Genomic DNA, 14732 nt, shown 5'->3' on the forward strand with positions numbered 1-14732 from the left:
TAATGTCAACAAAGGACAAGTGTGTTTGTTCGACATGATTTTTTTACTTTCCATATTTGTCTTTGGTACGAAGCCTTAAAAAAGTCATCCAAATAATTTCCTCTAAATGCTGAACACTTTTATTTTATAAACAAAAGCTACTCAAACAACAGTAAATAGTGTTTTCTGTTAGGAACTATTTTCAGTTGGGGAGTAAACATATTTGGTGCTCTAGTGAGTGTTTAAAGGAACACGTCATCGTATGCAACATTGATGTGTTTTGAATGTTTTCTGGACAACAATGGAGCTCTATGGTTCAGAGGAATACACCGGTATAATTAATATGTTAAGTGTTATTTATCTATATACACAACCCACCAATATGTGTCCTATCACTGTGGTTACATCTACAAGATAAAATCTCGAAAACATAAAATATTTGTGTAAATCTGAGTGAAAACTATGCAACTGTGTTTCGATGGTTACAGGTGATGGACTCCGGGGAACAGGGCCTCTTTGGTGACCTACAGACCACCGTCTCCACCATTGCCATGACAACCACTTCCGCCTCCTTGGCCCCTCCCAATGAAAGTCGCCATGGACATCATCAGGTCAGCCATTGCATGTGTATTACTTAAAATAGATGTAGTAACTTAGGCTTGGTGTTTCTAAAAAAACAAGATTGTGTCAGGTACTCCCTGGTACCTGACACAATCTTGTAAAAAATTTGCGTTGGCATTTATGCAGGCTAGTGGCATGTTATTTGAAATGTAATACAAATGTAACAATGATACACATATGTTTGCTCTTTTTAAAGTGTTTGGGTCAAACACATTTTAAAGAGACAGGGCAAATTAGGTTCCTTTGTACTTGAACACACTGTATGCATGATTACCTTGATGGCCCATGGTTTGGCCCCATCAAGGACAACAAGTCCGAGTGCTGCTACCCTGGCTGTGATGCCTGTTTTTCCACTATTGTCTGACAATACATTTAAAAGATCCACAATTATTGGACCAGACTGGATCCAAAGATGATTATTTGCTTTCACAGAAATGAAAGTATTGGCATACGAACTAAGGTATAATTGCCTCTTGGACTGACACTCTAGGTGATGAAAGTTAACGGAAAGTAATGTTGTCTCACTACAGGTTGCCTTAGCAGCAGAGATCCCTGACTACAACCAGATGACGTTGCCTCTGGGAGGCGGCCACACTGCCACAGCGGCCCAAATGAGGCACTTCTGCCGCAGCTACGAGTTCCAGCTTCCCCCACAGCCTTCCTCCCTGTCGCCTCCCTTCCCACCACCCTCCACCGTGCAGTTCTCCACTCTGGGCCCTGGGGGGCGCCACGTCTATTGCAACATCCCCATGACACTGCTGAATGGACAGGTGGGGAAAAACAAGACAAGTCCACTTCTTGTTTGTTTTTCCCAGTTCCTAGATAGTTTCTAGCATCCAACACAGTGTATCCTTTCATTACATTTCCATGCTGTTGTTTATGTGCATGTACCCAGAGTTTTATCACATTAAAAATAAAACCCCTCTTTTCTCCCCAGGGGTTCAGAGCAGATCACTGGGGAACAAGAGGTCTGTTTGGATAAAAGAAAATGTAGAATTAAAATAGTATCTTCATGTTATCCAACCTAAAATATGTATTTATTTTCACAGACTAGTAAATAGCTGTCATATGCAGTATAGTTGTCATATATGTGAGGCATGGTGCACTGTTGGCATGCAATAGTACTTTATATACTGTAGAATGCAGACCCTGTTTTTTCTCTTTTCAATTGTAGATTTCTTGCTAGGTTTTGTGATTTGGGGGAGGATTCCTGCTGATCACTGTTTTGCTGTGTTTTTTCCCCCAGGTGCCTCAGAGCAGTACGCTTGGGAAGAAGCCAGAACTCCACCTGAACAGCACCTTTGTACCGCTCACCAGCAGAGAACTAAGCTCTGACATCTGGTAGAGGGACTTCTCAACTGGTACTGGATTGCAGTGTTTAGAGACTGTTTTTACAGTGGCTTTGGAAACGGGATGGACTGGTTGGTCGACTGGTTTTTGGACGTGTACAGCCTTGGTTTTCTTGAAGAACTGCTTGACTTGAGGACTGCCTGCAGATTGAACAAAGGACTGCTTTAAAATGTTTAAGTCATGGATTCAAAATTGTTTGATATACTGGCTGAGGACTGCATACAGACACAGATTCAGACTGTAAAACTGGTCCTAGGCTGGTTTTGGATATACCATCTGGGTAAAAACTGATACAAGCTAGTTTGTAAGCTAGCTATTGATCATTAGAAAGGAGCACTAACATACAACATGACTGGTCATACACTTTTGACTGGTGCAGAGAGTGTGACGACAATATTGAACATGAGAAGTGATGAACCGGACAAGTCAATGAAGAGGTCCAGGATACTTTGTATGCGCACACAGGAGTCCTGCGTTTGTTGAATAAGCTACCAAGTTGGATCTCGGAGCACAAAAAGAAGCAAGTATCTTGAAATGCTGTCTGCTCACACACCAGCTGTGGACCCCGGAAAAAAAAGTTGATTTGTCAGCCGCTTAACTACTCGGAAATATTGGTTGACTGAAAAACAAAAGTAGCGTAATCTCAGAATGCCAGTCCACCTTCTATCTAGCGGAGTTCTCAGTGTATCCGTCTACCTGTGGACTAGTTGGCTTGTCCGTAAAGGAGGCAAACTTCAAGCAATGATTTTTGGAATACCAGTCCACCTTAAAACAACAAGTCCACCTCTTGAAATATAATTTCTGGTTTGGTACTTTGAAGCTATAATGGTTGACTTAAAAGAAATGGATTCCAGCAAGATATCATGATAATAATTGATGTGTGAAGCAATTGCTAAACTTAATTACTGAGAAAGCACAGTTAGCTGGTGTATATTGAAATGTAGCTAGTTTTTAAGACTAGCTGACTAAAAGGCTGGTTACTTCTTGAGCTAATAGTCACTGAGAGACTGCAAACCAGCCAGCTCACCTGTAACCCAGTAATCAGCAACTAGAGAACTCATCAAGAGGTGAGCTGGCCCAGAAGCGACCTAACATCTTTTACCACCAAGCTAAAATCATGAAGGACTTGGCATTTTCTATTTGCATGACCACCCATTTAGATAAAAAAAATAATCAAATAAATATAGATAAAAGAGTAAATGACACAATCATTACTCGCAGCCTCTTTTAATATGGAGGTGAAGAAACGTCTTTTGTTGATAAAGTATATTTGTTTTCTGTCCGGCCATGAAGAAATGATAAAAACTGATAAAGGGAAAAAAGGAGATGTCCCTCCAAAAACATTTTTATTTTACGTTGTTTTATTTAAGAATTGTATGCTTTTAGAAGGTTGATGAGCATTATAACCAGTCTTTGTTTTTAATGTTTGTTACAATAGTCTCTGTACAGCTTCCATAACTTATGCATAGACCTATACAAGACAGTGATTTGTTCTCTAGAATTTATGTTATCTGTGGGAGTTGTAACTTCCACATTTTGTGTGAGACCCAGAGCCTCTTTTTGCTTTTATTCTGGTCCTCTTTTCATTGGTGGGTAGATGGATGGATGGATTGATTGGTGGACGGATGAATGGATTGATGGATGGAGGATGGATGGATTGGTGGGTGGATGGATGGAGGATGGATGGATGGATGGGTGGAAGATGGATGGATTGGATGGATGGATTGGTGGGTGGATGGATGGATGGATGGGATGGATGGGTGGAGGATGGATGGATTGGTGGGTGGAAGATGGATGGATTGGATGGATGGGTGGAGGGTGGATGGATGGGTGGGTGGATGGATGGGTGGAAGATGGATGGATTGGATGGATGGATGGGTGGAGGGTGGATGGGTTGATGGATGGATAGGTGGATGAAGGGTGGATTGATGGGTGGATGGGTGTGGGGGTGGGTGGGTGCTCACAGCAGTACAACCCTGCTAACGGACTGATGTTTTCAACCTGTCACTCTGGAATCAAGACCACTACCAGTCAGCCAAAGGGGCCTCACTGCATACAGAGCCGGACTCCAAGCTGAACCAGACCACATTCTTATTTGAGCTTTAAGAAACCAAGATTATTACCATAATATTTAAGCAAAATGGATAATGTTCTGAATTTACAAAAGGGTACCGTCATTGTCTTATTTGAACCAATGAATTCTGATATTTGAGATTGTTTGATACAATTATTAATTATTTGAGTTATATTCGATGGCAATATACAGTATAGTGGTTGTCTTTTGATTTCTGCTAATTTCTTTGACTATTCTTTGGATATATTGGTTGAAATAATTTAACTGAGAGCAAATAAAAAAATATAGGAGTTGTTTTATAGATCTTGGATGCCTGTTGTCTGACACAAATGTTATTTCTCCTTTCTTCTACTTCTCCAATTTCCCTTTGTCTGATTTCATTTTCAGTTTATTGCTCAACCAGACTCTCTGCAAGCTGTTTCCTCGTCTTTTCTTCCAGCTGGCATGCACCTCCTGTGTCCTACTCCTCCCACTCTCCTTCTCTTTAACATTTACCTGACTGCTGGTCCACTTCCTCTTCTCCCACAGTTATTTTTGATTCCCTTATAATTCTGCTGGTCGTATTGATGGCATTGTAAAACCTTTGGTCCGATTAGGGGAAACAGACTCACACTCTTACGTACTAAAAAACTGTTTCACACTCGGCTGGGCTAATCTGAGCTGAACTGAGGTTCTGTAAATTGAATAGGAGTTGAGCTATGTTGAGCTGGCAATGTTGCAGTGAATAGAAACCAATTAAAGACATTTTAAACGTAACCATTAACACAAGGCAAGCACTTTTTTTTTAATGTATGAAGCACTATGCATTCAGTAGCCAGATATTAAAGTAATAATTAAACATAATGTTGCAGAGAAAGAAAAGTTGCATATTATTACAATACTTCAAATATTTATTATTTGTTCTTTTAGATAACGCTGCTTCTGGTTATCTGCAAACTAAGCTACACAACTACCTCCGAGGTATCAATGTTTACATTTAACTCTCATAAGGGATAAAACAAGTGTATTTCCGAAAAACCTTTGCACTATTTCTCTAAATATTGGGATACAATGTAAAAGGTAAAATGTCTTAATATCTTAATATTCCAATTACTTAGACCTAATTAAACCACAATCTCAAATGTGACCTTAAGACTTGGTTAATTCATCTTCCACCATTTTAATATAAAATAAATTGAAACAAATGTTGAAGGTTTGAAGTACTGGTCCTCATCACAATACAGATTTTAGTACATGTCCCTATGCAATTGTATTTTCCTACCACTAATATGTTTAAATTACTGTTGTAATTTTATACATGTTGGGTTTTTTTCTTCCGTAACCTGCTTATCCAGTTAAGGGTCGCGGGGGTGCTGGAGCCGATCCCAGCTGTCAATGGGTGAAGGCAGGGTTCACCCTGGACAGGTCTCCAGCCTATCACAGGGCAGACATATATAGACAGACAACCACTCACGCTCACATTCACACCTACGGGCAATTTCAGAGTCATCAATGAACCTAAGCTGCATGTCTTTGGACTGTGGGAGGAAGCCGGAGAACCCGGAGAGAACCCACGCTGACACGGGGAGAACATGCAAACTCCACACAGAAGGTTGTCCAGCCCGGGAATTGAACCCGGGCCCCTCTTGCTGTGAGGCGACAGTGCTAACCACTACACCACCGTGCAGCCCCTACATGTTGGTTGTTAATTCTATTTTCTGTCTTCAGGCTGTAACAAGAAATGTTTTGAAAAATAAACAAAATTTGAGCGCTATCAAAAAGGAAGGTCTTAAGCCTACTCTTAAAAGTGGTGAGTGTGTCTCAAATATCTTAACAACTATTGGATTTATTGCCATTAAAGTTAGTACAGGCATTCATGTTTCCTAGAGGAGGAATCTTAATGACCTGCTGATCTCTCAACTCTTGGTAGGTACTTCATTTATTGTGAACTTTATCAGATTGTGGCTTTTGGTCAAACTGGAGATACTGTATCACATTTCTTTATGTATGTCCAAATAATTATTAATCATCACAAAACAAATGTACCCATGTTACCTGGTTCCATAGAGCTTAGCAAGATAGTGGATCAAATTCAAATCTATTAACTGAGAAAATGTAAATTCCCACCTGTGTATTTTGTTGTCTGGACTGAGCAGCATTTCAGGAAGTAAAACATTTAATGTCACCAGAGTTCAAAAGTCCAGCTGCAAGTCTCATAGACGTGACGCTTGTGGTGTGCATTCCCACATACATGAGCAAATGTACGCTGTGGTTGATCGTTTTCTATTCCGCTGAATCCCAGCCATCAACACTTTCGGTTGATACTCATGAACCGCAAAGTGGTAATCGTAAAGTTTGGATTTGGGACGTCATTAGAATGAATAAATGACAGGCTTGGGAAAAGGTGAATCGCTTAAGTTATTTAGGATTCATTGTCTGAGGATCATGAATGTCTGCACAAAATTTCATCGCAATCCACCCAACACGTACATGCCTCACCTGACACGAACAACAAACCTTCTCTTATGCACCTGCCATATGCTTGTACTTCTGTTGTATGAGCCTACAGCTTCTGAGACGTGCGATGTCAGAGGCAAGAACAATAAATAGCCGGCAGAAGGGAAGATGACACATTCACTTAGAAAGTCCCTCACACACAAGAGATTTGGTCAACTTTTATTTTATAACCAAAACTCTCTTCATATACTGTATCCAGACAGTCACTAACTATGTATCACCAGAGAACTAGGGCTGTATTGATGAAGCTTCATATACTACAAAGAGTTGCTGCTAGTGATGACATTTTGAGAGAATTCTTAGAATGATGAAGTTTTCTAGGAATGTCACCCTTACAGTTGAGAGAGGACTTTAAATAGCTGAAGAGTTTCTTTAAAATGGCGCAAAGACAATGCGGTAGGATAAATATTCTTCAAACCATTAACGAGGGCGAGTTACGGAAAACACAATATACAGTTTAGATCGTGCCAGGTCTCCAACCCAACGAAACAAGGCTGCAAAACCAGAAATGAGCGTGATTAACACGCTTAGATATTTGGCAAATGTAAAAATGCAGCTGTGTTTGCTGGTTTACAGATTGACATGCAAACGCCTCTAGTTAAATAGACTGTTCAGCAATCACAGAATCACAGAAACTGATGTGAGCTAAGCTATTTTTCACAAAATGACCAGCATGGTAAATTAACTTCAGCAATTTATCATCATGTGAACAACTTTGTTTTCACATATTTTGTAGGGTACTAAAGTAGGCCTACAGCTTACAATTGATTCAAATCTGAAGTTGCTTAAAGGAAATAGCGAACTCCACGATTCTATGCACATCACCACTGAATGCATTTTTCCTTTTTTTATTTTTTGGATCAACCAATCACACCTGCTTTGAGAAGTTGGCTAAATGACTCCTTGCTATAATGTTTTATGCTAAGTCATGAGCTCTCCGAGTATTCTCCGAATGTTTGTGGATACAGCTTCTAATGAGCACATTTGATCGTATCAGTAATGCTGTAATAGACTTCACTCAGGTGTCAGAACTGATGTAATTGCATTTCTATTTCTTTATGGTGCAGATAAGAAGTGGAAGAAAACACAGCAGTAAGAATATCCCCTACAAAAAAAACCCAACATTCACCAACATTCACTCCAGGCATTTTTAATGCACAGAAAAATACCAAACCTAAAAGCTGTAAAAAAAAGTGGACTCTTTATTGTGGAACATGGTGAAAACTTTGTCAGGGAGTGCTATGAAACATTGGTGTCCTGATAAAAATTGAAGGTACCTAGTAATACCCACCTTTAAAAGTAAAGGAATACCCACATTTGGAAATCATTTTTAATTTTGACTTATTATTTCTTTCAACACAGAAAAGGTTTCTTTACCTTTTAATGAAACTTGCAAATTGCAGCAAATATTAAAATCAATAAGAGAGAAAGACTACACTGGATAAAAAAAAAAGAGCGCGTGTTTTCTCGTAGATGTAGTTATGTTGCAATACTGTTCCAAAGTAATGAATATGCATGTTGAGTCATGTTGACCATGCTTCCTCACCATAACACACTCATCGGGTTATTTGCACGCATTTATAAAGCCGAGGCTTATCCAACACCAGCGTTTATATGAAAAGACAAACACATTGACACATGGCACGGAGCCATTACATAATAAATTACAGTACAAAGCCAGCAAGACAACAAATAAACAACTCAAACTCAAAAGAAAATAATTATATAACTAAACAAACATTGAGAGACACAGTGCAGCATCTTGTCAATCACAACCCTAAGATTGTAAAGCCCTCTGAGGCAAATTTGTAATTTGTGATTCTGGGCTATACAAAATAAACTGAATTGAACCCCAATACAAGATTAAGAAAATACCCTATCTATTTGGTGTGATGGGAAATATCCCATATAATCCAAAAAGGGATTACACTCTTTTAAAATGTTTTTTTGCTCTTGTTGTGATATGTTTGTTCCCTGAATCGTGTTGCTGGCAGTGTCTGCTCGGAAAAAGGCCCTGTGCGCTTGTCTGCTACACTCAAACCACGAACCACAATGTATTTGAACAGTGACACATCTACAGCAACATCCTCATTCGTACCTGCTGTCTATCGGTTAGCTTGCTGAAGCTGTCAGTCGGAGATCCTTCCTCTGTCTGTAGAAAGAAATGCTGGAGAGCTCCGTTTCCAAATGGTGAGTCCAATTTAGAGTGCAGTTTATTAAAAAATGACATAAAATGATCGTACAGCGAAGTCCGAAGCTAATTGTGCCTCTTGAATAGGAGAGCTTTGATAGGAAATCATGTCTGGCTATTGTTGAAAGGGATAAGTCCGATTGATTGCGGTAGAGTCTCCACTTCCTTCACAGGCTGTAGCTAATGTCTGATATACAAATGTATCATTTATGACTTTGTTTTTCTCATCTTTAATTGATTATGCAACCAGAAAAGCAAATCTCATTTTGGATCCGATCCGTTAATGAATTACACCAATCATTTTCAATTTGTTTCCCCCCTGGTATCCACAGGGGAAATTTATTCAGATGTTTTCTAATGAATGTTTTACTTCTTTTTTTTTTTTAATAATAATCACAAAAAATCTAAATAAACTTCTTAACAAAAAAAAAACGTTTTTCTCAGTTAATTCAGTACAATAAGTATATACTTTTGCAAACTGCGCTGACTCGGATCAAAGCATTGTAATTTCACAGTGACCTAAACCACAAGTTTTGTCTATGACCATCGTGCAGCTTTTCTCATGTGAACCCTCAGACATTATACGGTGATGACAAAAATAACCCTCTGCATGCCTGCTTGTTAAAACATGTTGCTTTTAATATAACGCAAACAGTTGTTTTTTTGCCAGAGTATTTGAGAGTGCATAATGTATGCCTTTAAAACAGTGTGAGTGTTAATACTGTAGGTTTTTAATGTATGAATGTGGAACAGGAATAGCTTGGCTGTTTGCACACTACAGACTGTGAAACCTGCCTCTTGTTTCTTGCTCGTCTCTTGAGAAAGTCTCACCACAAACTAAGAATATCTTAACCAACATGCTAGCAACAGTCATATGACAGGAACATGAGTTCCCGTTGAAGTTTTACTGATTTATGATTTGAAAAAAAATGTAAAGAGTGGCAATTTGAGTCATACTTGTGAAATGTTGTAGTGTATCCTAGAGTTTCACTGTAAACCAGTAATGCAGCCTTTTCATAATTTACTGCTCATCGTGACTTGAGGCGTTAATGATGACAATAAATGAAGACAATTCTTATCCAAAGGGTTTGTATCTTCTTTAACAAAAAAGGTGGTTTAAGTATGGTTTTAGTGTGTTTCAATCTGGCGCTAAATGCTTGTTGTTGTCAGGGTTTCACGTACTTTTCATTAACACCTTTGCATTTAAATGTGTCTTGTATCTAGATATGACTTAAGATGACTACATTTTCCCTAGTATTGATAGAAGTCTCAGTGTCCTTATTGAGAACCCATTGAGATCAGATCTCTGTTCAGCTAAAAACAACTGAAAAGCCACATCCTCCTCTCTTTTACATTGAGCCAGGACCAGTTGCATATCTATTGCTTCATAAATGGCTCGTTTGTTTTCGCTTGCCATATTTCCGTTGGACAAAACTGAAAGCAGACACTTTGGTACCCATCAACCAATGTCTTGAATATCCATTTTGACCAGCTTTCTTGCTGCTTACTTTTGCAATAGCTTAGCGTACTTACTCGTTCACAGCTGCTGCTGCTGCTGCTGCCGTCATGTGGTTAAGGTCTTTCTGATTGCACTCATCTCACTCAAAACACATTTTAATGCAAATTGAAAAGAAGGTCACATTCAGCCTGTTGGTATTGTGGTTTTGGAACTTCTTGGTTGACTGATTGCTGTATGCAGCATGTTCCATGAGGGCTATTATTAATTAGAATATGTCCACAGTCTTTAGAGAAGCTTGTCAAGCATGTCAAGTAGGTTTCTCTTGAGAATGAGACCCTGTGTCTCAATAAGATTATCTTAATAAACCCAGCTAAGCTCGCAGTTGTGGTGTTTTTTGGCGGATGCAGCTCTTAATGGAAACTGCTTCCTCTGCTCTTAACAGTTACACATAATTCACAATTAATGAGGTATGCTTATTTTACTGGTCAAGGGAGGGGCAAAGCAAAGTGCTTCCTGATTCCATTCCAGTAATGGATAGTAAAGTGCTCCTGATGTGAAATCAGGAGGTATTAAACATAAAACTTTCACTTTTGTCTTGGCAGTGAAAAGACTTCATGGACAAGAACGAGACGATGGTTGTTTTTGTTCATCCTGTCAGTAACAATGGGAGCGTTAATGTTAACTTTCTACATTTCAAAAGTGTCATGGCCTTTGATGTTTTGGACGATAAGGTCACGGCCAAGCCCCTCCTACAACAATATGATTACTTCAGTTCAGGATGTAAGTATATTTGGTGTCATCTTGAAAAAATGTCAGCTGAATGACAGAGACAAAGAAGAAGTCATACCCTGTTTATCTGAAAATAAGAAATGTCATTCGGATGAGTCATTAACAGAAACACACTGTTAACTTTGTATTTCATCATGCTGCTACCATAAAATTGTGTCAAGCAATACTTATTCATGTCCAGGACAGGCTGTTTAACACTCAGCTGTCGAATTTGAACTGTTTTAGACTTCAGGCAGTAAAATAAGATTTGCAATTAGGTAATTATGCACAAATGCTGTGCATAAATTGCATTTATCAAATGCTGTAATCAAACTGAACGCAAAACCAATAAAGGAAGCAACACAATTGCAAGCGAAGTAGATGGAAAGACACAAGTGGGCACGAATAGAAATTATTTAGCTATAATATGTGAAAATTAGAATGGACACACATGTATGTTGCTATCTAGCTAAAGCTATATGGGCGCTATATTGGCAGTTTTGCTATAAGCAGTACAGGCAGTACAGCAAAGGCAAAAACTCCTTTTGCCTTTAGTCTGAACACATCTTGATAGCTCCGTGTTTTGCCTTTAAACATGAAACTAACATTAAAAAACAAAGATAAGTCATGTACTATAGAGGTGCAACACTCAAAAAACACCAACCTCATCTGTTTGCACAGATCCCACCAGATGACCTTTCACCGTACTTTGTGGCGTACCCGGGCCAGTACAGTTTTATGTTGGACGAACCACATAGATGTCGGCAAGAAAGCCCATTCTTGGTTCTTATGATCCCAGTCGCACCCCACAACAGCAAGGCCCGTGACATGATACGCAACACGTGGGGCAAAGAAACAACGGTGCTGGGCAGAGTGGTCAGCCGCTACTTCCTCCTGGGACTGACCCACGATGAAGGTGGGGCAGGAACCATCAAAGAGCAAGTGGGTGAATTCATTACAAGTTGCTGAATTTGGTTTCTCTATCCCTTTCAACCATCAACAAGCATAATATTATAACAAGAAAGGGGGGGAAACATTCCATGCTTCATCCAAGCGCATTTATGTAAAATGAACGAGTGAGCTACAGCAGGTGCTTCAGATAACGCAAATCTCACAGAGGGAATCAGAGCAGAGAAAGAAAAAAAGATGGCGGAGAGGCCAGGTTACTGTAAAGCCGCAGCCAAACACATATGCATTACAGAGAGCTATTGGGTTATGGGTAAGATTTGAGGTTATATTGGTTTCTGTGTTCTGCTGTGGCATGAGGACAACAGTGAACAACTGGTTAGACTTACTGTTTCTGAGGGGCACTGAAACATTTATGCTGCACAATATTCTTTATGTTATCAAAGGATCTAATGATGATGCGTAATGTAAAAGCAGTCACATTTGTAGTTTTACCTACAAAAACAGTGGGCCGTATTTCCATGAAATTATTTTGTATGCGTCACATAATCGTGAACGAGGAAGTATAAAGGCCACAAAAAAGACCGCTGTTCATTCCCCACGTGAAACCAGAACTCAACGTAGAGCTATTTTTCACGTAACTTCTGTGGTTATTTTAACCCAAACCATGATATCTTTTCCTAAGGGTTGGGGTTAGTTTTGTTGCCTAAACCTAACTAAGTATTTCACAATCTATTCCTAAACCTAATTTAGTGGGGGGCGCCACGATCAGACCAGAAGATCAGAGCTGAAAGGAGAGTGAATATTTGACATTTGCCAGGTCACCAGAAGCAGGATTACGAATGAATGCTAATGTTGCTCTGTATCTGCCAGACGTGTAAATAAGCAACTGGTTGCTAGCTTGTTTCAGCTGACCCTTAAGTGGCAGAGTAATGGATTAACTACTGCTATAACTACTGCCTCTGTCTCCGATCTACCCCTCTGTAGGTGATACAGGAAAGCCAGAGACATCACGATATCATCCAGAGTGACTTCTTGGATAGCTACAATAACCTCACCATTAAAACCATGGTCATGTTCGAATGGCTCAGCTCCCATTGCCCCAACACCTCCTACGCCATGAAAGTCGACTCGGACATGTTCCTTAACGTCCACAAACTGGTCGACATGCTTTCGAAAGCCCCCCGACACCTCTACATGACGGGAATGGTGGCGAGGGCTGCATCTGTTCTTAGAGACAACACATCAAAGTGGTTTCTGCCTGTTTCCGTCTTCCCCGGGTCCACCTACGCACCGTATGCCCTGGGACTGGGCTATGTGTTCTCACTGGATTTACCCAAGAGGATACTGGAGGCTTCTGCACATGTTAAGGCTGTTTACATCGAAGACGTCTACGTGGGAATGTGCATGAGGCATTTGGGAATCGCACTGACGGATCCTCCTAGTCCTTATTTGTTTAGGGGATTGGCGCCTTACTGGGTAAGCAAATGTTACTGGACCTCGGTCATTACAACAATACTAGAGAACTCTGAACAGCTTTCACAAGCATGGGGAGAATATCAGTCTCAACATGGCTGTGGACACTGACTGTGCCCTTAAAAACAAGAGTTGTGTTCACCTCAAGTTCCTCCTATGTAAGATTTTATTTGAATATGCTAATTCCAAAGCAACTTTAATGGCATGAAGGAAAATGTCGATTTGTCGACATTTTCAATTTCAATAGCCCAGAATCACAAATTAGCCTCAGGGGGCTTTACAATCTGACCACAATGAGCACAAAATGTGCATGACTTTCACCACAGTACAAGAGAAGGAGACCTACTTCTGCTGGCAAATGGAGCGATGGGCCGACAACTGCACACTTTTCTGCAAAACAGTGGTTGAAGTTGCAACAGCTCTGGAACGTCTGACTTACCACATCATTTCTGAAATGTATAGTATGACTGCACAGAAGGTAGTCGGAAAAGGGCTTGTCGGAACAAACCCATTCACAAACCCATGGGTTTGTGAACCATCTTGTTTTTTTTAAGATACAGAAATTACCATTTTTGGACTAGACAAAAAATTGGCAGTACAGCAACAAATGTGGAAGTAATTATTTTTGAATTAATAGAATACAATGTTTCTTTTTTTTTTAAAACATATATTTATTGGTTTTATACATTTAACACAATTTACATACATAAATGACCCTTCCCCCAACCTGAACATATGGCAGTATATAAAATAACGGCTAATGGCTAAATTATGAGTTAAAACATAAATTCAAGAAGGACCAAGATTAACAATGAAAATATTAATTTAGTTGAAATAAATAAATAAATGAAAATAACGTAAATAAAATACAGTCACAAACATGGGGCAGAGTACAGCACACATTCCTCCCATCAGATTAGTAACTTCACATTTCCAATGCCTCTTCAATGTCACCATTTTTAACAAATTCCAAAAACATCTCCCAGATATTGTAAAACTGAGACGCTTTCTTCCTAACTATATACGTTAGTTTCTCAAGAGCCAAACCTGATAAGTTTTTCAGCCAGTGGCCTAGAGAGGGGCAACGAACATTCTTCCAACACAGAGCGATTGAGCGCCTGGCCTGTAGTAGACAGGTCAACCATTTTTCTTTCTCCATTAGAAAGAGAACAATTGACTGGATACATGCTTAATATACAGAGCGTAGGACTTACAGGTATTGGAGAAGAGGTAATTTGAGAAATATATTGTATCTCCAAAATCTTTGAATCTCCTCACATTCCCACAAACAGTGATATAAAGTACCTTGATGAATATTGCACTAGGTGTTGCACTTACTGTATTCGTATCAGTTCGCTGCACTTATTGAATTCATATTCGTTTACTGCACTCATCCTATTCGTAGTAGTTTG

The 14732-nt window shown here is 39.5% G+C and overlaps 2 protein-coding genes across 2 annotated transcripts in view; both read left to right on the forward strand.

The window, feature by feature from the left end:
• il1rapl2 (interleukin 1 receptor accessory protein-like 2) overlaps nucleotides 1-1935 on the forward strand; it is a 327856-nt gene extending 325921 nt beyond the window's left edge. The window contains exons 15-18 of the mRNA XM_054597719.1: nucleotides 468-590; nucleotides 1131-1370; nucleotides 1538-1568; nucleotides 1847-1935. Coding sequence (XP_054453694.1) covers nucleotides 468-590; nucleotides 1131-1370; nucleotides 1538-1568; nucleotides 1847-1935 — 483 coding nt within the window. The remainder of the gene's footprint in view (nucleotides 1-467; nucleotides 591-1130; nucleotides 1371-1537; nucleotides 1569-1846) is intronic.
• A 6711-nt stretch (nucleotides 1936-8646) lies between these two features.
• Nucleotides 8647-13431, forward strand: LOC129090520 (beta-1,3-galactosyltransferase 2-like). The gene is made up of 3 exons (XM_054598167.1): nucleotides 8647-8710; nucleotides 11620-11880; nucleotides 12832-13431. Exons 1-3 carry the CDS (start codon nucleotides 8708-8710, stop codon nucleotides 13429-13431), a joined length of 864 nt encoding a protein of 287 aa, XP_054454142.1. The 5' UTR covers nucleotides 8647-8707.
• The last annotated feature ends 1301 nt before the right edge of the window (nucleotides 13432-14732 follow it).

The sequence above is a fragment of the Anoplopoma fimbria genome, chromosome 4 (assembly GCF_027596085.1).
Source record: "Anoplopoma fimbria isolate UVic2021 breed Golden Eagle Sablefish chromosome 4, Afim_UVic_2022, whole genome shotgun sequence".
NCBI classification, from domain to species: Eukaryota; Metazoa; Chordata; class Actinopteri; order Perciformes; family Anoplopomatidae; genus Anoplopoma; species Anoplopoma fimbria.